General features: G+C 50.9%; 4 protein-coding genes across 5 annotated transcripts; 2 read left to right on the forward strand and 2 right to left on the reverse strand.

Annotated features, from left to right (window-relative positions):
- The first annotated feature begins 4,845 nt into the window (after positions 1–4,845).
- On the forward strand, positions 4,846–8,215 carry CENATAC (centrosomal AT-AC splicing factor). Its single transcript, XM_056509893.1, has 9 exons — positions 4,846–5,171; positions 5,274–5,439; positions 5,513–5,575; positions 5,743–5,807; positions 5,948–6,053; positions 6,393–6,423; positions 6,774–6,857; positions 7,080–7,212; positions 7,679–8,215. The coding sequence occupies exons 1-9, from the start codon at positions 4,870–4,872 to the stop codon at positions 7,722–7,724; spliced, it is 996 nt and encodes a 331-aa protein (XP_056365868.1). The 5' UTR covers positions 4,846–4,869; the 3' UTR covers positions 7,725–8,215.
- Positions 8,216–8,311: 96 nt separating this feature from the next.
- Positions 8,312–10,173, reverse strand: RPS25 (ribosomal protein S25). The gene is made up of 5 exons (XM_056509895.1): positions 9,982–10,173; positions 9,731–9,826; positions 9,175–9,358; positions 8,759–8,857; positions 8,312–8,377 (listed from the first exon to the last, which is right to left on the reverse strand). The coding sequence occupies exons 1-4, from the start codon at positions 10,171–10,173 to the stop codon at positions 8,763–8,765; spliced, it is 567 nt and encodes a 188-aa protein (XP_056365870.1). The 3' UTR covers positions 8,312–8,377; positions 8,759–8,762.
- On the forward strand, positions 10,094–11,912 carry TRAPPC4 (trafficking protein particle complex subunit 4). The gene is made up of 5 exons (XM_056509894.1): positions 10,094–10,354; positions 10,441–10,615; positions 10,686–10,789; positions 10,884–11,010; positions 11,439–11,912. Exons 1-5 carry the CDS (start codon positions 10,180–10,182, stop codon positions 11,515–11,517), a joined length of 660 nt encoding a protein of 219 aa, XP_056365869.1. The 5' UTR covers positions 10,094–10,179; the 3' UTR covers positions 11,518–11,912.
- Positions 11,913–12,022: 110 nt separating this feature from the next.
- SLC37A4 (solute carrier family 37 member 4) lies at positions 12,023–19,928 on the reverse strand. 2 transcript variants are annotated; one of them, XM_056509883.1, is made up of 9 exons: positions 19,722–19,928; positions 19,406–19,638; positions 17,850–18,093; positions 16,490–16,648; positions 16,061–16,146; positions 15,371–15,484; positions 15,017–15,082; positions 13,751–13,889; positions 12,023–13,467 (listed from the first exon to the last, which is right to left on the reverse strand). In XM_056509883.1, the coding sequence occupies exons 1-9, from the start codon at positions 19,867–19,869 to the stop codon at positions 13,301–13,303; spliced, it is 1,356 nt and encodes a 451-aa protein (XP_056365858.1). In that variant the 5' UTR covers positions 19,870–19,928; the 3' UTR covers positions 12,023–13,300. The 2 variants fall into 2 exon arrangements, with proteins under 2 accessions (XP_056365858.1, XP_056365857.1); XM_056509882.1 differs by lacking the exon at positions 15,017–15,082 and having other exon boundaries at positions 19,722–19,926.
- Between the last annotated feature and the right edge of the window lie 204 nt (positions 19,929–20,132).

Below are 20,132 nucleotides of genomic sequence, written 5' to 3' on the forward strand. Positions count from 1 at the left end.
AAAATTCACCAGGCTGCTGGTGGCTTTGTCTACTTAGAGAGATCTGGAAAATGAGATTTTCTGTAGTTGTTACTTCATCCTTCAGGCTTTCAGTAGTCCTTGATGACAATCTCAGTCTCTTCCAGAAGCAAACAGTAAGGGAATACAGAAGTGAATACCAAGATATGCAATGTTTGCAGACAGACAGAAAGAGAGCTGCCCACATCCTCCATTGCTGAGTTCTGAAGAATTAGCAATACCTCACAGAGCAGACATGATATCAGACTTTGGGGACAAAGACAGTAAGGGCAGCATCAAGACAACCAGAACATATACAAAAAAACCCTACACAAACAACTAGAAGTATGGCCCAGATACAGTCCACAAGGCAAAGACTACATGATCCAAATGTACAGCTAAGTGCATCATGCATAACTTGAACAGAAAGAAGAGCTCCATGCAAGGGCATGGAAGCTCCAAGCATGCTGTCATGCCATGAGCACAGACAGTGTGTCTGCTGCTTGCAGAAAAGCTTATTCCTCCTCATAAGTGTGGCAGAAGGGAGACAATGTCCCTTTAAATGTGACTAAAGTGTTGTCAATGGATCTGCCATGGTAAAGGAGTTAACCCCCCCAGCCCCTCTCAGCCACTGTGATGGGATAATTAGATGCGAGGGCTCACCACAGATGATGCTCCAGTTGCTTAGCAACTAATGGTTTCCATAGAAACAGCAAAGCACAGCCTTCGAGCAGCAAGTGAGCAGTGCAGCAGGGCAGGGAAAGATGCCTTAGACTCCTGCACTGATCCTCTCCTCTAGAATCATTCAGAGGCCTAGAGGTATTAGGGGAATGAGAAGGGGGTGCCTTAAAGATACAATATCCCTGTTTCAAGCAGCAGTGTTAAGAGAATGATTTTTATCAGACTAAACCTTCACTGATATCATCCTCCTAATCTCAGTGACTCTCAACTAGTGGGATGAGTAGGGTTGAATCACAGAGAGTGGTCTTACACAGAGGTTTAAGCCCTAACATGTGGGTCATCCTGCGGTAAGCAGCTGAGTATGATTCCAGCATCAATTCTTGCACCCAGGGTCTGAGAGGCAAATACACGAAAACACACAAAATCACACACACAAATATATGTGCATTTTCAACACTGTCACAAAAGCAGCCTTATACAGTCACCCAGCCTGGCCCTAAACCAGCAGGCAAAGGAAGTTTCCTCCTGATTTTGCAGCTTCACAATACATACAAAAGTGACTATAAAGCATGGAGAGCTTCACCATAATAACAGAGGTCAGATTAATTAACCTTTACTCAAGGCTGTCATCTGGTACTTCCTTCAACATGACCAGTTCCTACTGCTTTATTATCCTACTGCTCCCTGTACTGAGTCAGCATGCCACTGATTCTGAGCATCACAGCCACGACCTGCAGCACCTGCACTAAATACCATGCACGCACTGTGCAGCTGCACTGCTGCAAGGCATGATCCTGTCAGCATGTAAGCTGAGCAGAGACAAGCTCTGTTTGTATTTTGTTAAGAGATCTCTGGGACATTGAGATGGGGCTGTAGATTCAGTATTACACAGTCTGCACCAGGCCAGGGACAGGCTGCATCGCTGCCTGCTTGCAAATTACAGCCCCATGTGTTAAAGCTTTGCATACTTCTCCAGTCCTGATGGCACAGAAGGAAGTAAAGAAACACACATTGCAAAAACAAACCCTGCTTTCTTCTCCTCTCCTCCAGCCTCACACTTGTGACATGGTCCCTTTCAGAGAGGGCAAGCAGCCTGTGCCTTGGACGCTGGCTGAGGCATCCAAACTCACTGCTTTTCTCCTCCTTGCCTGGCAGGAGAGTGGCAAGTATGCACCACTTTGCCATGTGCCATCTCTTTTTGGCAAAGAAATGGACAACAGGGCAGACCCCTCTGTCCCTGGGGCAGTAGATGTGCCAGAAGGTGGCACATACTGCTGGTAACAGGCAGCCAGGACTCTGGAACCCCTGCATGCATTAGTCAAAGCCACCGAATCCCAGACACCTCGGCTCCTTCCCCCAGTCACTGCAGTGTCACCTCACCCTGCCCACAAACCTGGGGATGCCAGGTGTAACACCCAGGAGGGTGGAGCATCCCATGGGCCAATTTAGCCACAAGCCAGGTCTCCTTCCTGGAGTCCTGTCCTGATCCACGCAGCGCTTCAGGAAGGTACCAGAGAAGAGACACTAAAAACCTTGTGGGCCATTTCAGACTCTGTCCCCTATGGCTTTCAAAGTGGGAAATCAAAGGGAAATGATGTGCTTTGTTCCACAGGGGAGCGGCAGGAAAGGTGAGCAGAAACAAGCCTGGCGGAACCGGTCGCTTCAGTCGTCTGCTAGCTCACCTTTGAAGTGGTTTTAAAAATCAGGGAGGAGGGGTAGATATGAGTTCAGCTCTTTCACTGCAACTTCACAGAATTTGAAGACGTGGAGGGTAAGAGGCCACCTTTCCCCCACGAGAAAAATAATGTACGCATTCAGAGAGAATAGAGCTAATAAAACAGGCTGCAATGCTCATCAAGTACATCTGTGGTGTTCTCACATCCTGAGGAGGCTGTGAACAGCCACAATGACAGCAGCATCCACCTGTGGTACCATCAGACACGTTAGTCATTCGCAGGAATAACTGGGCACCATGACACAGTGCTGGGTCCTGTGCAAATGGAGCAAGCACCTCTCGCCAGTCACAGCCTCCTCTCTGTCTCATGTTCTGTATCATCAGGCCTGCCTGTACTTTCTCTGCTGTCTCTCTTTAACAGAAAGGATTGTTTCTAACATGCAAATCCTGGGAGCTCTGTATTACACTGCATTGGCTACTTACTACAGCACAAGGAACTGAAGCAATACCACCAGAGCAGGAGTGGCCTGGTGTGGCACCTACTGTACATTCTCCTGGATAAACCGTAAGGAACTGGCAGATTAGCAGATTTTATCTATCTATTAACAAATTTGCTCTATCAGTCTGGTCAAAATCTCTCTCCCTGGGAATGCAGAGGTGGCAAGGCAGCACTCAGGGGTTACATGCTTTCATGCAGAATACACAACATACAAACCAACGAGATTATGATTCAGTAACTGAATAGCCAAAGGTGAAATTAAGAACTTTTAGCCTTTTCCTGTACTTCAGGGAAAAGTCTGTGGTTACAAACATATATATTTCAAACATTTTTAGGCTTTAAACTGGAAACCACCATTTGTGTTTCCAGTCTTGCTAGCTTTGTTGAACAGATCAGGAAGGTCACAAGATTAATTTCCTTCTTCACCTGTGTGTATTATGACAGTACCTCCAATCTCTAGCAGTAAGAAGTAAACATCACCAAAGGGGGAATGCTTTCCATCACTGCAGCAGAGGCAGGAAATATTAGCAAAGTCTTTTCACACTTTTTTTTAAATTTGTTTGTTTTGAGAATGGTCGAAGTACAACTGTCCAGGGCTTCTCTTGGTGGAGCACTGTATCATATTACATTACATCTGATCCCTCCCCTTCCCTACTTACCACTTCCAAACACCAGTACAGCCTTCTCTGAGGACCCAGAAACCCAGGGAAATATGGGAGAAAGAAAAATAATAATCGACAGCCTGTTTCTGCTAGAGCACTAAAAGTTCTTTACCTGCTTCTCACCTCCTTTATTGCTCTGTAATTAGCTTTTGCTGGAGAGCCTCCACCGAACTCTAGAGGTACTGATTTCAAACAAGCTCCAGGTAAGGTGAATTCAGCCACTCCCTGCAAAATGCCAGCTCAAACGTCCTCTGGTGGCCAAGCCACAGGTTCTTGTTATTCTCCTCCAGCACTGCCAGGCTGCTCTCCTCAGGGAAGTTCCTGGGAAGCAGCATAGAGAGCCGTGTCTTCCGGTGGACAAGTCCATAATCCAAATATTCTTGTATCTTTTATTCACACTGGTGCCTCACACATTGCCTCAAATGTCTTTCAAAAGCCATGCCTGCCTGAAAAACAAGTAAGTCAAGAGACTTCATCCACAAGCAAGGACTTACTATTGCAGGAGTTCTTCTACCCCCCAAAACACTCACATTGTTCTGAGATTATTAACATAACTGCATTCAGTCAAGCACTCTTGAGTGAGTTTACTTCTGAAGTACCAAAGTTATGTGTCTATGTGCAGGTCAGCATAGATAATCGTAGGCTTAGTGGGCTACCATGCCTCAGCTGATGCATACACCACTGTGTGAGGTTTAGGTTGGAAAAGACCTCTGAGATTAAGGCCAACCCAAGACCAAAGACTACTATGTCTTAAACACCTGCAAGGATGGACTCCACCACCTCCCTGGGCAGCCCATTCCAGTATCTAATCACCCTCTTTCTGAAGAAATTCTTCCTAATGTCCAACCTAAACCTCCCTTGCTGCACCTTAAAATTGTCTTATCTGTGATTGCCTGAGAGAAGAGACCGACCCTCACGTGGCTCGAGCGTCCTTTCAGGCAGTTGTAGAGAGTGATAAAATAACCCCTGAGCCTCCTTTTCTCCAGGCTAAACAATCCCAGCTCCCTCAGCCCCTCCTCGTAAGGACACACGCTCCAGCCCCTGAACCAGTTTCGTGGCCGTCCTCTGGCTGTGAGCCCCATGTCAGAGACACAGCCGGCTGTCAGTCCCACACTCGGCCGCGCAGGGACTCGCCCAGCCCGAGCGCGCCCGTTGGGGGCCAGGGCTGCCCCGGACGGCAGCGGGAGGCTCCTCCTGAGGGGCCGGGTCTGGCCCGAGGGTCCGGCTGTCCCTGAGGGGCCGGGTCTGGCCCGAGGGGCCGGCTGTCCCTGAGGGGCCGGCTATCGCCGAGGGGCCGGGTCTGGCCCGAGGGGCCGGCTCTCGCCGCCGCGCCTGCGCGCCGCGGCCCAGCCGCCATGGCCGTGCTCTACTGCCGGCTGTGCCGCCGGAGCGCCTTCACGGGCCGCCGGCACCGCTACAGCGCAGGGCATCGCCAGCGGCTCCGGGAGGTGGTAGCTCAGCTGCAGGAGGCCACGGCGGCGGCGCGGGCAGCGGCGGCCGCGGCCGCGGCCGATGGGGCCTCGGCCGTGCGGCGCTACGACCCAACGGAGCACGATGGGCGCGTGTGGTGCCCGTGCTGCGGGCGCGGCGTGCGGCGGGACGGGCGGCGCGGCGGGCTGGCGCTGCTGCAAGCCGGGCTGATGCAGCACTTGGCCGGGTGCGTGGGCAGGAACGGGACGGGCTGATACTGCCGTAGGCCGGGCTCTCGTGGCACTCGGCCGGGTGCGGGCGGTGCTCACGGTGTCCCGGTGTCCCGCAGGCCCGAGCACCACCGGGAGACGGCGCGGTTCTGGCGGGAGAACCGGGCGGAGGCGGCGCTGCGGGAGCGGTGCCTGGTGCCGGCCGAGGAGTACGAGCACTTCGCGCAGGCTCTGGAGCGGGCGCTGGCCGAGCACCAGCAGCGGGAGGAGGAGCGCATCCTCCAGGTACCCTCGGTCACCCCCGCAGCGGCAGCGGCCTGGCCTGCGGTGGCCCCGCCTCACCGCTGTATCCCCGCAGATGGCGGCTGACATCCGGGAGGCCGAGCGCCGGCAGCGAGAGACGGTGCAAGCGGCGCTCCAGGTCGGTGAGCTGTATCCTGGCCTGGCTGCACCCTGGCGGGGAGCGGGCACTACACTGCGCAGCCCCAGCACCGGCACCCGGGTGCGCTCGGGAGGGGCTGGGGGCGGCTGGGTGGGGGCTGTGCTCAGTACCAGAAATATTGTTCCTTTTTCCTGAATCACACTCAGCTTCAACCAGAGTCAGAACTTTGTGCAGGACCTTCTGTCTACAGGCTCCCCGCAGGACCTGAACGGTGAGCACCACTTTCCTTAGCGGTGGCTGATGCATCCCTGCTCAGACACATGGGGAGTTTGGCACTGTCATTACCACGATATTGCAAATCTTTTGCAAACTTTTGTGTACACTACAGTAAGTGCAGGCCTCTTATTGCAGGGACAGCCCTTGTGCTGCAGAAGAGCCTGGCCCAAGCAGAATGCAGACAGGACCTGATTTAGCCTGGATGGAATCAGGCAAGGTTCTGACCTTCATTGGCCACCAGGTAGGGGTGACTGGCTAGTGAATGTGATTTAACTGCAAGTCACCTACAGCACGTCACAAAGCAGAAAAAGGGGTGGTCTCCGTCTCAAAAAGAAACAGTTTTGTGGATTTGGGTGAGCAGTTAGCCCAGTTCCAGTTATCCAGGTTTAACTTTCATTAAGCAAACATTCCTCAATATGCTGCGGGAAAAAACCAAATTCTCTTTTAAAGCACAGAAGAGCTTTCCTCTGCCTTTTTCTAATAGAACTTTATTCTGGAAGGGAATGAAGACAATGCTCTTCTGTTCAGAGATTCTCTTAAACTTAAGATTCTCATAAGCATTTTATGTTCCTGTTAACAGGAAACAGAAGGGAAAGGAAATGTCCACACGGGTAAGTGCACCTGCATCATGACTCTCAGGGTTGCTGCCTCATGGCTTGCAAATCACAAGGATAACTGTTTTGAAGCAGTTGCAGCATGACCAGGAGGTGGTCGCTTTTTTGGCAGTATTTGACATACTAGAGAAGAAAACACTTCAGCATAGTAGAAACTGTTGATGCTGCTGCTCTGGGGGGTGTATGATTTGGAGTGTGATCTGCCATGGCCTTAGCTGAGGAAGTCAGCTCCTTTTCCTCAAAACATCCAGAGTTTACATTGTCACTTGCTTGGGGAAGAGGGGACACTTTTCTCCAGTTACAGGTTAGGATAACTTCAGTGGCTAAGTATTCCTTGTGATTTCTAGGAGCAAAACCTCCGTGGCTAATAGAGGAGGAAGATGGAAGTCAACAACAAATTGGACCTTCCTATGAGGAATTTCTCAAGCACAGTGAGCAGCTTACACACCTTTTAGTCAACCTTGCTTTACCATACTAGAGAACTAAAAGCAATTTGAAAAACTTTTGTTGAAAAAAGTATTTGGGCTTTTGAGCAACCTGGTCAAGGGGAAGGTGTCCCCATCCATGGTTCAGGGGGTTGCAGCAACGTGATCCTTAAGTTCCCTTCCAACCCAAACCACTCTACAATTCCTTTTTTTTTTTTTTTTTTTCAGAGGAGAAGCAAAAGCTGAAAAAGCTCCCAGTGGAACGTGTTGGTGCCAACTTTGACCATACCTGTGAGACAAGTGACAGCTGGCTCCCTTCCTTTGGGCGTGTATGGAATCATGGCAGGAGGTGGCAGTCCCGGTGAGCAGCACAGATGCCCTGCCAGGGGGGAAGAATCTGTGGCTTCTGTCCATGCAAGCTATTCATGGAGCAGGCTCTGAGGTAGCAGCAAGCTAACTGGACATCCTGCCACATGAGTTATGCCACACAGTGCTTAATCCAGGCAGAGTATCATTCTCGTCCTGGAGCAGTGAGCACATGGCTTGCAAGGAAGTGTGTGCATGGCTGTAAAGGCTGCACACATGAAGGCATCTGCCTCATTTTGCTTGGCTCACCTTTCAGACCCACATACTGTTCCACTGGTGCCTTTTAATGTGCCAGAACTCTTGTCACCTAGCTGGAGCTACCATTCATATTTGAAGTAACAAATAGTGAGGGAGCTTCCATGCTAGAACACTATGCACAGCACTTGCTTACTTTTTTAGGGAGAGTGTTCATTATCTTTGTCTAAAGGTTACTCCAGTCTGACTTCTATGCTCTCTTTCAGGCATCAGTTTAGAACTGAATCAGGGGAAAAGAAGAAAAAAAGGTGATTAGATGAGGAACAACAGATACCCAGTTCTGTGGAAAGGTTGACTGTAGCTGCAATTTTGTTGCTGACTGCCCTGCAAGGACACACAGTAGTGTCCATGTGAGCATCACATTTAAAGCCACACAAAGTCAGGTCCTGCCAGCAAGGACAGGCTCCTGTGGATGCTGTATCTTCCCTATCAGAAAGTCTACTTTGTACAGCAAGTGATGCCAGTGGCCCATGCCCACTAAAGAAAGAGTTTTCAGAGAAATAAACTTTTTTTTTTTTTTAAATGCCTCTGTGTTTGTAGACCATTTGAAACTCATTGCAAATGCCAACCCCACCCTGCAGGCAACTAACACCAGCTGTCTGATATTTTCATTCAAATTTATATTGCTTTCCTTCATGCTAACATTCATCCTTTACATTGTCTAACATCACTGGCTGCTGTAGGTTATGCAGAAGTTTCTTCCCTTTCAGCAACACATCTGTAACACTAATAAAGACAAAAACTGGCTGGAACAGACAACAGGCATGAACTCTACCAGAATCCACTATAAATAATGCATCAGTAATGAAACATACACATTCTTGAAAAAGCAAGAAAAATTCTTATCAGTAATTTTATTGTGTGCATCTACATATGAAGAGTTGTTGATGAAGTCACTGGAGAACCTGCAAAGCAAGAAGTTCTCAATCAGAAAACCAGGTGAAAGCAAGCTAGCACAAAGCAAACAGTTTGACAGTTTTATTCCAGCAGGAACACTTTGGCCAAGGTGCCCTGTGAGAGCAGAGAGGACAAGTGCCCGTTTGCCCTGCAGCCTGGGAAATAAATGAAGCTTTCATCATCTAACGAGCACAGGGACAAAATCAGAAATCGCTCTTGAATTCTGGAGAACTTCCATTAACGTTCCTCCAGGAAATTGCTTAGGATGTGAGCAAAATACTCTCAGGTGTCTGGAAGAACAGCCCACCACAGCCATGTGCAAGGTGCCCACTGCACAGCTGTCCATCAGCTCCTGACGGCACAAGTCAGCTCCTCAGCACCAGCCTCACCTCCCTACACGTCCTCCCCTGCAGCAGGCGCATCTCCACCTTTCGTGTTTCGGGTATAGATCACTTGGGCTCGGTGCTTGGACACCAGTTTGATCAACCCTATGACAAAATAACTTATGTTAGTGTGCATGTATTGACAGATGCCAGGGATGCTGAGGTCCCTCCTAGAGAGGCAGGGCAACTTACAAGAGGAAATAAGGTGGGTAGCAGCTTATACAAGTCTTTTGTTCCTATATGGCCGCAATTAACTCAAAATGGCAACATTTTTCTCAGTACAGCAATACCTCTATGTAGCAGAACTGCTGCTCCATACTTTGGAGCACTTCTGATGCTGCAGGAAAGCTGCTGGGCAAGCAAGGAAAACCAAACACCCAATTCAAGCAGCTTTCTGGTTTTTTCTATTTCTGAGTGCTCACCTTTGCTGAGCAGCTCCTGGAGGGCAGCCCGAGCCAGGGAGCCTCGAATCTTCAGCCTTTCTGAGACTACTGCAGGTGTGATGAGCTTGTAGTTGGGCACTTCTTTGCACAGTTTGTCATAAGTGGCCTTGTCAAACAGGACAAGGTTGTTCAACTTGTCTCTCACTTTCCCCTTGGACCACTTCTACTTGAAAAGAGAGAAAAAAAATCTCTAAGCCATCCAGTAAGCAAGAAAAAAAGATGGAACTAAACGATGCTCCAAGTACTGCACTATCAAATGTCTCCGTATCATATCCCAAACTAAAGGATTAGTGAAATGCACAAAATCGCCTTTGTAAATTAACGTGCTGCAGATAATATCTGCAGCATGTAAAAATAAAAAGGCTTTAGCCTTAAACCTGTTACTCAGGTTTAACGCTATTGTGCACAACTTGCTGGCAGATGAAGAGCTGGCCCCTCTAACACCAGGACGCCCGCCCGGGGCCCGGCCACGCCGCACACGCGCCAGGCGCGGGATCCCGCCGCGCCCCGAGCTCTCGGTCCCGCCGCTTCCCACCTTCTTCTTAGCTTTGCCGCCGGACTTGTTGACCGGGTCCTTGTCCTTCTTGGCGGACTTGCCCGCATCCTTCTTCTTCTTGTCGTCTTTGGGCGGCTGCGAGAGGGTGAGAGGATGGGGGGTGAGCGGCGAGTCGCTAGGGCGCGGTCCCGGGCACCTCGAAGGGGTTCCCGCAGCGCTCACGGCGCCGCCAGCGCCTCTCGGGGGGCCCGGCCCGGCTCGCCGCCCACCCCCGGCCCGGCCCCGCTCACCATGATGCGGCCGCCGCTGCTGCTCCGCAAGATGTCGGCGAGAAAGGAAGAGCCAGGCGTGGGGCGGGGGCGGGCCCCACAGGCAGGGACGTCACATCCGGGGGCGGGCCCGCGGGCCGGGACGTCACATCCGGGGCGAGCCCGGAGGCGGGCCCGGGGCGGGCGGAGGTGCCGCTGCTGCTGTCGGGCCATTGCGCTATGGCGATTTTCAGCGTCTACGTGGTGAACAAGGCTGGCGGCCTCATTTACCAGCTGGACCACTACGCGCCCCGCGCCGACACCGAGAAGACATTCAGCTTTCCGCTCGATCTTGTCCTGCGCCTGCACGACGAGCGCGTCGTGGTCGCCTTCGGGCAGCGGGACGGCATCCGCGGTGGGTGGGCCGGGCCGGGCCGGGCCGGGCCGAGCTTGCTGGCTGAGTGCTGCCGAACTGACGGATGCCGCCCCGCTGTCCCGCAGTGGGTCACGCCGTGCTTGCCATCAACGGCGCCGAGGTCAACGGTCGCTTCACGGCGGACGGGAAGGACGTGCTGGAGTTCCTGGGAAACCCCGCCAACTACCCCGTGTCCATCCGCTTTGGCCGCCACCGGCTCTCCTCCAACGAGAAGCTTATGCTGGCCTCCATGTTCCACTCGTGAGTCAGGGCGGGCCGGGGGTGGCTCGGGCGGAGGTGGCTCGGGGCGCTGAGGGGCCTGTCCCCACAGGCTGTTCGCCATCGGGTCACAGCTGTCACCCGAAGTTGGGAGCTCCGGGATCGAGATGCTGGAGACCGACACCTTCAAGCTGCACTGCTTCCAGACACTGACAGGTACCATGCGGCCCCAGGCACCCGGCACCGCGCTGCTTTGTCAGGGCGGCCCCTGGGCTCGGCCTTCCTCATGCTCCTGGCATTATGGCTCCAGGGATCAAATTCATGGTTCTTGCTGACCCACGGCAGACAGGGATAGACGCTCTTCTCCGCAAAATCTATGAGATTTACTCAGACTTCGCCCTGAAGAATCCTTTCTACTCCCTGGAGATGCCAATAAGGTAAGGAAAAGCCCACTTTTAGTAACCTGGCTGCAGCCCCTCATTGCTTTCTGCCTATGCAGTAGGAAATGCAGGCAGTCCGTAAGTAGCAAAAGTGGCTGAGGGAAGGGGAAGGAAGCCACAGCACACTTCTGCAGAGCGGACACAGACCTGAGTTCTTTTCAGTGCTGGCTCTGCTGGGGAAGTGGGAGGTGCCCTTCCTTAGCACAAACCCTGCTCTCCTACCCTATATTCAGGCCTATACAGAAAGGCTGAATCTTAACTAAGGACCAAATCAGACCTCGACAGCAGTCATGTTGTTATGTCATAACTTCCTGAATCTCTCTTTGCAGGATGCAGATCCAAAGGATGTGGAGATCCTTTGTTAGCTTTGTTAACTCACTTCTCTAGGTACAAGTCATCCCTTTTACTTTTTTGACTTGTTTCAGGTGCGAGTTGTTTGATCAGAACTTGAAGCTTGCTCTGGAGGTGGCAGAGAAAGCTGGACCCTTTGGACCTGGATCATAGAGAAAGCCTCATCTGTTGTACAGATTAATTCATCTGAAGAGTGGGGCCTCTCTCTTCCCTGGCTGGCCACTCACAAAGCTCCCCTCTCCACAGCAGAGACTGCACATCCCCAAAACATGCTTCAGTATCTCCCAAAATACTGGTTTATCCTCTTTGCTACAAAACTTACCTTAAACAGATTCCTCAGCACTGTTTACATTGGGCCACAGGACCTATTTTGCTGTTGCAGCTCTGCTGCACTTGGGTGAAGAAGGTGCAGGTCTGTGGCCTTACCAGAGTCAGTGCTTTTCTTTCCTGTCATAAATGTACATAGGTATTTTTCCTGTATAGCTGTAACTTATGGTCTTGCAGAGGGTTTCTGTATAGAAGTAATAAGTGTTTACTAATGAGGCAAATGGCTGTTTGCTTTCTGTTGGTGAGGACATTTGTGCCATTGGCACCTCAAGAGGATGTGTGGGGTTGGGGTGGTTTTGCTTGCATTTCTCTCCACAAGACAACCAGGGCGCTTGTGACACTGCTCCATTTTTATTTCACATATAGAAGATAATCACATAATTAAGTACAAAATGTAATTCACTTCCATTTTTTAAATTAAGGCTAGCTAACTACTCTTGCAACCAAGGTACTCAGCAAAGTACCTGCATGCAGGTTCTTTACAAGTTGAACTTGCCTCTTTCAGAACCCTAAAACATTAAATCCTTTTGGGGAAAAACAAGAATATTCAACAAATTCCTGATTAAATACCTGAGCTATTGCAGGGTGCTGGGCCTGACTGCTAAGGCTGACTCAGAGGCAGCCCAAGCCCCTGCCTGCAGCCATGAGACACACCTCTTGGCCAAAACATTCCCAGTCTTCACATCTTGTACTGAAAAGATACAAACCAATGCTAGAAATGTGGGTTATCACAAAACCCAGCTGCAGAAATTGTGGGTTGGTGGTGGCTGCTGTTGCAATTCCTGCTGCTGGGACAGTTTTCCTGACTGATTGGCAGAGCACTGGCTGCGAGCTGCCTTGGCAGCAGCTGCCTCCCTTGCAAATCATTAACACTGCACACAGACATGGCATCAGGCAGATCAGTTCACTTAGAAGGACCTTCTGTAAATGCCCTGCATTCCCTGGAAGCATGCCGACTCCTAATGCTGCGGAGAGTCCTGCTGCAGCACGTCCTGCTGTTGCACCTTCCGTGGCAGCACTCTCCCTCACTCCTAGGGACTAAGGCCATGCAGAGCTAAAGCCTTGCTGCTGTCACAGCAGGCTGGACTGCAGCCCCCACCATTCCCTCATCTGTCACGTGGCTGAGCACGCACAGAGCTCATGCTGAAGTGACCTGGGACAGCTGTGCTGATGGCAGCTCAATGGGATGGATGCAGGCAGCAAAGGCTCGGCTCAGGGCCCCTGAGCAGCGAAGCTGAACTGATTAGTGCCTCAGTTAATGGCTGAGACAAACAGCAATGACAAGGCTAGAGGGAAGTGCACCTGCAGCCAGCCATTTTAGACCACCTGTAGTGGGAAAACACGGGCTGCAGAGCCTGCTTGCTTCACTAACAGTGCTGTGAGGAAGAGGTACTGTAAAATAACTGCAAATGTAAACTAGGTGAATTATCACATCTTGAGGGAAAAAGTGATCAGTAGCAGGAACCTCGTGCCGTCTGACACTGGATAAGAAATTGAGACATTTTTATCTAGGTTGCCGCAATAGGTAACTCATTCCTAGGCCAGTTAAACAGAAACGAGCATCATTCACGTCAGCGTGGGAACATCCTTTCCACCAAGCAGCTCATCCTCAGTCAGCCTTCTTGGAAATCCGGCCCATCTTGGTGCGGATGTTCCGCAGGAGGAAGAAAGCCACAGTGCTGACAATACAGGTGACTTCAGCTACCCAGAAGGCTGTGGCCCAGCTGTAGTGCTTGGCAATTGTACTGAAAGGCAGTCCAGCCAGGAAACCCCCAACTGTAAGGAAAAACAAACAGCTAGCAACACTTGTGCGCGCTCCCATATTATCTATCAGTGCCTGCTTTTGTATATGAAACAATTCCTCAGCCTGGTTTGAGCTTAAAGCACAACGCAAAACCTGTCGGGCACAGCAGGAAAGCATCCCTCAGGCTTCCAGCTCCATTATCTCTCTCCTTAGGTGCCTCCCCATGATCAGTTTCTTGGCACCCAGGGGCTAGACCATGCTTCATTGAGAAGGTGTGTGGGTTTTGTTTGTTTTGGGGAAACAGGCATTACTTACCGTTGGCCATGAGGGCCACTATGGCATGGGAGGTGCCGCACAGGTTGGCAGGGGCACTTTCGTTGGCTATGACCCCAAACAGGGCAATTGGCCCATACGAGGAGAACCCAAACACAGCTCCCAGAGTCAGAATCCACAGCTGTCAAAGTAAGTTAAAATCAGAAACAGGATCTGTGCATCTCACCACTGTCAGCAACTGTGGACAATTCTCAGATTCTATACACAGTACCAGGGAGTTTTGACACTTTCAGGATGACACCGGCTCCCTGGCCTGCAGCCAGAAGAGCTCAAGCCCGTAGAGACCCCACATCCATAAGACTGAGCTGCATCTACACCACTCCATCTTGCTGGCCAGTGCAAGCTCTCCTCCCTCCCACAGTTCTGTCCCCCACACCATGTAATACATCCTGTGTTGATTTGTAAGAAACAGAATATTAGAGAAGAGAGTAATGAGCCCATGAAATCACAGGAAAGAACTGTGAATTAGGTTGCTTTCATAAACAATCCTGGAGCTACCAACTGAAAGGTTTTCTCAGTTTAGATGCATGGGACTGATCAAAGCATGTTTATTTGTGAGACACCTCTTTCTGATAACCTCTATGTTACTAAACTGAGAAACAAAAAAAAAACCTCAAACAAACAAACAAAACAAAAAAACCCAAAAAAACAAACAAAAAAAACCCAACAACAACAAAAAAAAAAACAAACGCCAAACAAACCAACAAAACCCCAACAGTCTGAACTTCAGTGTCAGCTTATGCTCTAACAAATCTATCTGGCCCGAAATTATCACTCTCTTGTTTGCACAACAAAGGGTACGTAACATCTCCACATTATAGCATGCTTTTAGAATTGCAAATATTTCAAAAATCCCAGGAGGAAGTAAGTGCCATCTTATTTTCCAGATGTGGAACAGAAAGGAATTAGGAAAATACTTGCCAGAAATTAAATAAGAATGCATCTGCCAGAGCAGAATAATTTCTTTCTGATCTCACCCACAAGACCCCTTAGCTGGCTACACTTTACCTGATGAACCGAAGTCCTCAGAACCTTCTGTATAAAACTTAGTTACATAGTTAGACTTTTTAAAGTCTGTTAGTGTACTCAAATTAATATAAGAAAATGTTTCTTTTACCAAACTTACAGTAATCTCTTCTCAAGGCCCTGGTTCTAAGTTCTGAGGTGCTAACCAATCTCTCAGGATAGGAGTAAGGCAGACCAGGGAAAGAAGAAACAGACAGAGGGAGAAAAAATGCAAGCAGAAACCTCATGTTCTTTTAGGCCTGTAAGATCAGCTAGAGGTTGCAAGGCTACAGTCCAGAAGTGGTTTCCCTGAAGAAGAAGAAAAAAATGAAAGAAGAAAAGATGCTTGTAAAATTTATTTAGCAATTGTAAGGGCAGATGCAAGTCACATCTCATGCAAAGCCTGGAAGGCAGGCTGCCCACAACAACACAACAGCAGGAGCACCCCAAGGCAGGCTAAGCCAGCACTTCTCCAGAAAGTGCATAAAAAAGAAACCCTTGGGAATGGTGAAGAAAACAATCATGCTTCCTGTCATCAAACCTCCCCATTCCAGGGCTATCCCTATAGCTGATGGCCAGCTGCTGCATGTGAATTACCTTGGGAGAGTCACCTGTGACTGTGATTCGGAAGAGGAACATGGACACGCACATCCCAGCCATCATGGAAAGCAGCAGCGCATGCCGAGGATTCCCGTAGCTCGACAGGCCCACCTGTGACACAAGAAGAAAAGCTGAGAGTCAGAAACTGGAGGCATTTCCTTTTATACCTGTAGTGACTAACATTACCCACAGAAACACGGATGGCACATCAACAGCACATCTGTTGGCACGCCTTGTCAGTGTGGTTTAAGGGCTGCACACAGTCCAACTGTGCTAAACCAAAGCTCTTAGTGATGAATAATACTTGTTATCAACCACTTCCACCCTGAATCTGGCTCCAGATCCCACCACTGGATTTTAATGTGGGATTTTTTTCCAGCCAGAAGACAGCTATCAGCAAACAATTCTTCAACACGAAAGTCTGGAGACCACAGTAAAGCAAACAAATGAAACAGATTAAACACCTCAAATCTGACAGGCATATTGCAACCCCTAACATCAGCACACCTATTCCCCAGCACCTTCTGGAGGGTCTGGCAGCTGTGCCCATGCAGATGGCAGAGCTGAGTAGGGGCTGGTTTCTGTGCTGTGCTCACAGGGACAGCACCCTGCTGAGCACCTCAGCGAAGCAGCTCTGACGGCCGCCGTGTTCCCTGCCCAGCATGCATGAGGGTGCACAGGACTTACTTTTGCTACTGCTCTATCAGAAAGGTATCCAGCAGCAATGCTTCCCACCAGGCCCCCAATCTCCAAGGCACTCATGTAGGAGCTGCCTAGAACACAGATGATGCAAAGAACAGCCTGTCAGGTTTGGTCAGAAGAGAAAAGATGCTCCAGAGTGGTCCCAATGCTGGAAGCTCACAGAACACTTGAGCAGCTTTGCTGGACACAACCATCTGGCTCATCCCTGCTCAGGAATGAAGGTCTGGCACTGGGCTGCTTGGTGCATGCAATAACTCCATCACTGAGTTACTTCAAAACCTATGTGTGTCTAAGCAGACAGCTAGGAGGTGGGCAAACAAGTCCTTCAGGTGGAAGGGCCTCACCCAGGCAAACTCTGGGCAAGACCTCCCAGACTGCAGCCCCAGAGCTTAATAATGCAGTTTTGCATCTTACCCACAAGCATGGACTGGCCCCTCTCCTGGATCAGGAAGAGCTGTCCCCAGTCAGTACAGCACGTTTTCACTCCAAAAACAACCAGATAGCCTGTTGAGAGCACCCAAAGGTAGGGTGAGAGCAGCAGCTCTGCCAGGGTGCTGTTGTCACTGGAGGAACCTGTAGGAAGGTCGGGAGGAGTGTTACCACAGCCCAAACCACACCAACCAGCCCCCCAGCAGACAGTTCTGCAGGCAGGGAAGTATTCACAGCTGCTGAATGGTAGTGAATGGCTCTACCTCCCCCTTGTTCTAGTGATTTCAGAATCTCTTCTGATTCATCATTTTATCCTACATTCATTAAAGATTTGAAAAGAATAATCAAAACATTAGTCCCAGTAATTTTCTGTATTGCAGTTGCCAGTAAACCCTTCACAAAGGTTGCTACAAAAATCACCTCTAGATTCTCTGGGAGTGTTTTTAAGCTGTGCCTGTGGCCACTGCACAGACCCAAAGATGTTTTCAGGTGCTACCTTGATCTTTGCACCAGTCTTCCAGAACACCAACAAATTTGCTCTCCCCAGAGAATGCTCTGGGGAAACAATATTCTTTTCTTATGCAAAGAAGTCAAGTCTGGCAGCACAGTACGGAACATAGGCTGAATTTCCACTGGCCTTTAAAATCCTAGTGAAAACCTGTGTTGCAATTCTCATCTACATGTTCTGCTTTCAGAGAAGCGCCACACTCAGTGGTCTGAACAAACATTTATTAACTAGATGTCCTAGGTTAGGACAGAAACACTGAGCAGAGTCCATCGTGAGCCAGGGGTCAAGAGAGCCTAAGGTGGGGTGAGGGGAGAACTGCTGCCAAAGCAGAGGAGCAGAAGGTCAGGCTTAAGGAAGCATTCCCTGCTGTTGTAGTTTTTCTCTCTCCACTACCCCACCAAAACTGCATTCACAGTCTGAGCACACAAGGCTCCAAGAAAACAGGGATGCTGGTAGCAGGAAGATATGACATACATGGGGAGAGCCAGCCCTGATCATTTCAGCAACAGAGAGGTGTCAGCTGGCAGGCTAAGGAGCAAGGCTAACAGAAGGCTAACAGCACGCTTTTCCCCTGCTCTGTCACAGTCTCGGGAATCCCTAAGGCAGTCCCTTCCCACAAGATCACAGTGGGCCTTGTTTCATACCATTTCTACTTTCAATTACCAGAATAAAGCTGCCAAAACCAACCCATTACCACACACCTGCCAAAGTGTGACTTCAGAAACTGGGGAGGATGGGGGTGTTGGTGTGCTGAGAGCAACACTTCTGCACCAGAATACAGACAGAAGGCACTGCATCTTCTGCAGCTGCCTGCTTGCATCCAAGTCACATGCTCACCTTTCTTCCCTTTCTTGGCTCCTTGCTCAATGTTGGGCAGCCCAACATCCGACGGCTCGTTTTTAATCAGAACAAGGCAAACAAAAGAGACAACCACGCAGGTGAAGCCAGAGAAGGACAGAGTATTGCGCCAGTCGTAGTTCATAGACACAAGAGCAGCGACAATGGGGCCTAAGCCTCCAGCCAAGTTCATGCTTGTAGACAGGATTGCCCACCAAGTCCCAAACTGGGAAGGCTCAAACCACTGTGCAACAAGAAAAACAGCATGAGGTGTAAGAGAGTGACAGCACATCTGAAAACCCTCCCTCGAGGCCAGTGAGGGGGGGCTGGGGCAATTCAGACACAGAACTCTAAAAGCAGGTAGAGGGAACACCCACACCTGGCTACTTTAGTCATGCAGGGAACTCCAAATGTTACTCAAGTGTCAGCCATAAGAGCTTGACAGGTGCTCACACTGTGAGCCAGCTCAAAGTTATTTCCATTTACAGACCATGAAACTGAGACGTGGGGCAGGAGAGGCAAGTTTAAGAGCACATGGTTTTGTGTACTCACTTGCTGGGAACAGCGTCCTCGTGGAGAGGTCTGCTGGATCAGGAACTTGGATGGATACGCAGAGAGTCACAGGGTAACTTTAGGACTCGCTGTTGCATTAAGTATCAGACATGACGAGCTCTGCATTGCAATGAGTGCTCAGAGCCAGAACCACTTGGGTGGTTCTTGACAGCAGGAAAATGTCTGAGATCTACATTCATGAACATCTTCAGAAAACACCATGGCTGATATTTCTGTTATTTGGGCCCTTCTTTTCTGTGCATACAACTGTCCTGGACAGCCCCCTCACTGTCAGTTAGGGGAGCCTAGGTGCCTCACAGAAGGGCAATAAAGTTGTTTATCTCTTCCCCACTCTGTCCCACAAGCACATGCAGTACATTCATTCTTCGATTTTACATCTCCCGTGAGGGATCAGCATAGAGCTAACCAACCTCCTTTCCTCCTGTCCTAGGGAGAAATCAATCTGGTCCTTTTAGATTGTCACAAAACCCAAGTACATACAGCTTGGAGACTCATCTCACAGCGTTCCTCCATCTTACCCAGTTTCTAACTGAACCACTTGTGATCTGGCATTCCCAAGCTGCCCAAGCGTGCAGATGGAAGGAACTGTGCTCACTGCCCCCTGACCCACAGCAAACCCTGACTTGCAGCAGCAGAGACAAGCAGTCCTGTGGGTCCATGCCTAAAATACCTAATTCCAACAAAGTCTGTCTCTACGGGGCAGAACTCTGCTGCCAGGAGATGTTACTCACAAACTGAGCTACACTCAAGGCACATGGGGCAAGAGCTACAGACTGAATCTTTGCTAGAATAAGCAGATCCCCGTGCACAGAAACTTGTCCCACAGACAGCAGAGTGCAGATAGTGCTCTAGACCAGCTTGGCTGGAAAGGGAGTGATAAAAGCTGCGAGTCCCTCCGGATTCTGAGCAAGAGCGGACACAGCCCTGGGGCCAGGACAGGTCAGGAGAGCAGCGGCAGCTCCCGCACCTTCCTCAGCACTGACCTTCCGCAGGATCTTCCCGCAGGGCGGCCAGCCCAGCCCCTGGGCCAGCCCGTTGAGGAACCAGAGCCCGGCGAAGGCCATGACGGTGGAGCTCCAGGAGAAAACCACGTTGACCAAGCCAACCATGAGGAGACCGGAGGAGAAGAGCCAGCGGGCGCTCATCTGGTCCGAAAGGACGCCGCTGACGAACTTGCTGATGGCGTAGGCTGCAGACTGGCTGCTGGTGATGAGACCTGCGGCGGCAGAGCCGGGGCCGCGTCAGCGCGCGGAGCGGCCACCGCGGGCGGCGGGGCCACGGGCCCGGAGCGACACTCACCCAGCTCGTCCTTCCCCAGCGGCACCTCGGCCATGACGGCGGGCATGACGAACGAGAAGGTTTTGCGGTTGAAGTAATACAGCGTGTACCCCACGAACATGGCCGCGAAGATCAGCGCCCGGTACCGCCCGTAGCCGCCGGCCGCCATGGCGCCGCGCTGCCCGCGGGGCCGCCGCGCTCCGGAGCGCCCCGCGCGGGCGGGCCCGGCCCGGCCCAACCCGGCCCCGCCCAAACCCGCCCCGCCCCGGCTCCGGCTCCGGCTCCGGCCCCGCCCAAACCCGCCCCGACCCGGCTCCGGCTCCGGCCTCGCCCAAACCCGCCCAAACCCGCCCCGCCCAAACCCGCCCCGACCAAACCCGCCCCGACCCCAGCTCCAGCCCCAGCACACAGGCACCGCTCTGCACCGCCTGC

This window comes from Oenanthe melanoleuca, chromosome 24, assembly GCF_029582105.1.
Source record: "Oenanthe melanoleuca isolate GR-GAL-2019-014 chromosome 24, OMel1.0, whole genome shotgun sequence".
NCBI classification, from domain to species: Eukaryota; Metazoa; Chordata; class Aves; order Passeriformes; family Muscicapidae; genus Oenanthe; species Oenanthe melanoleuca.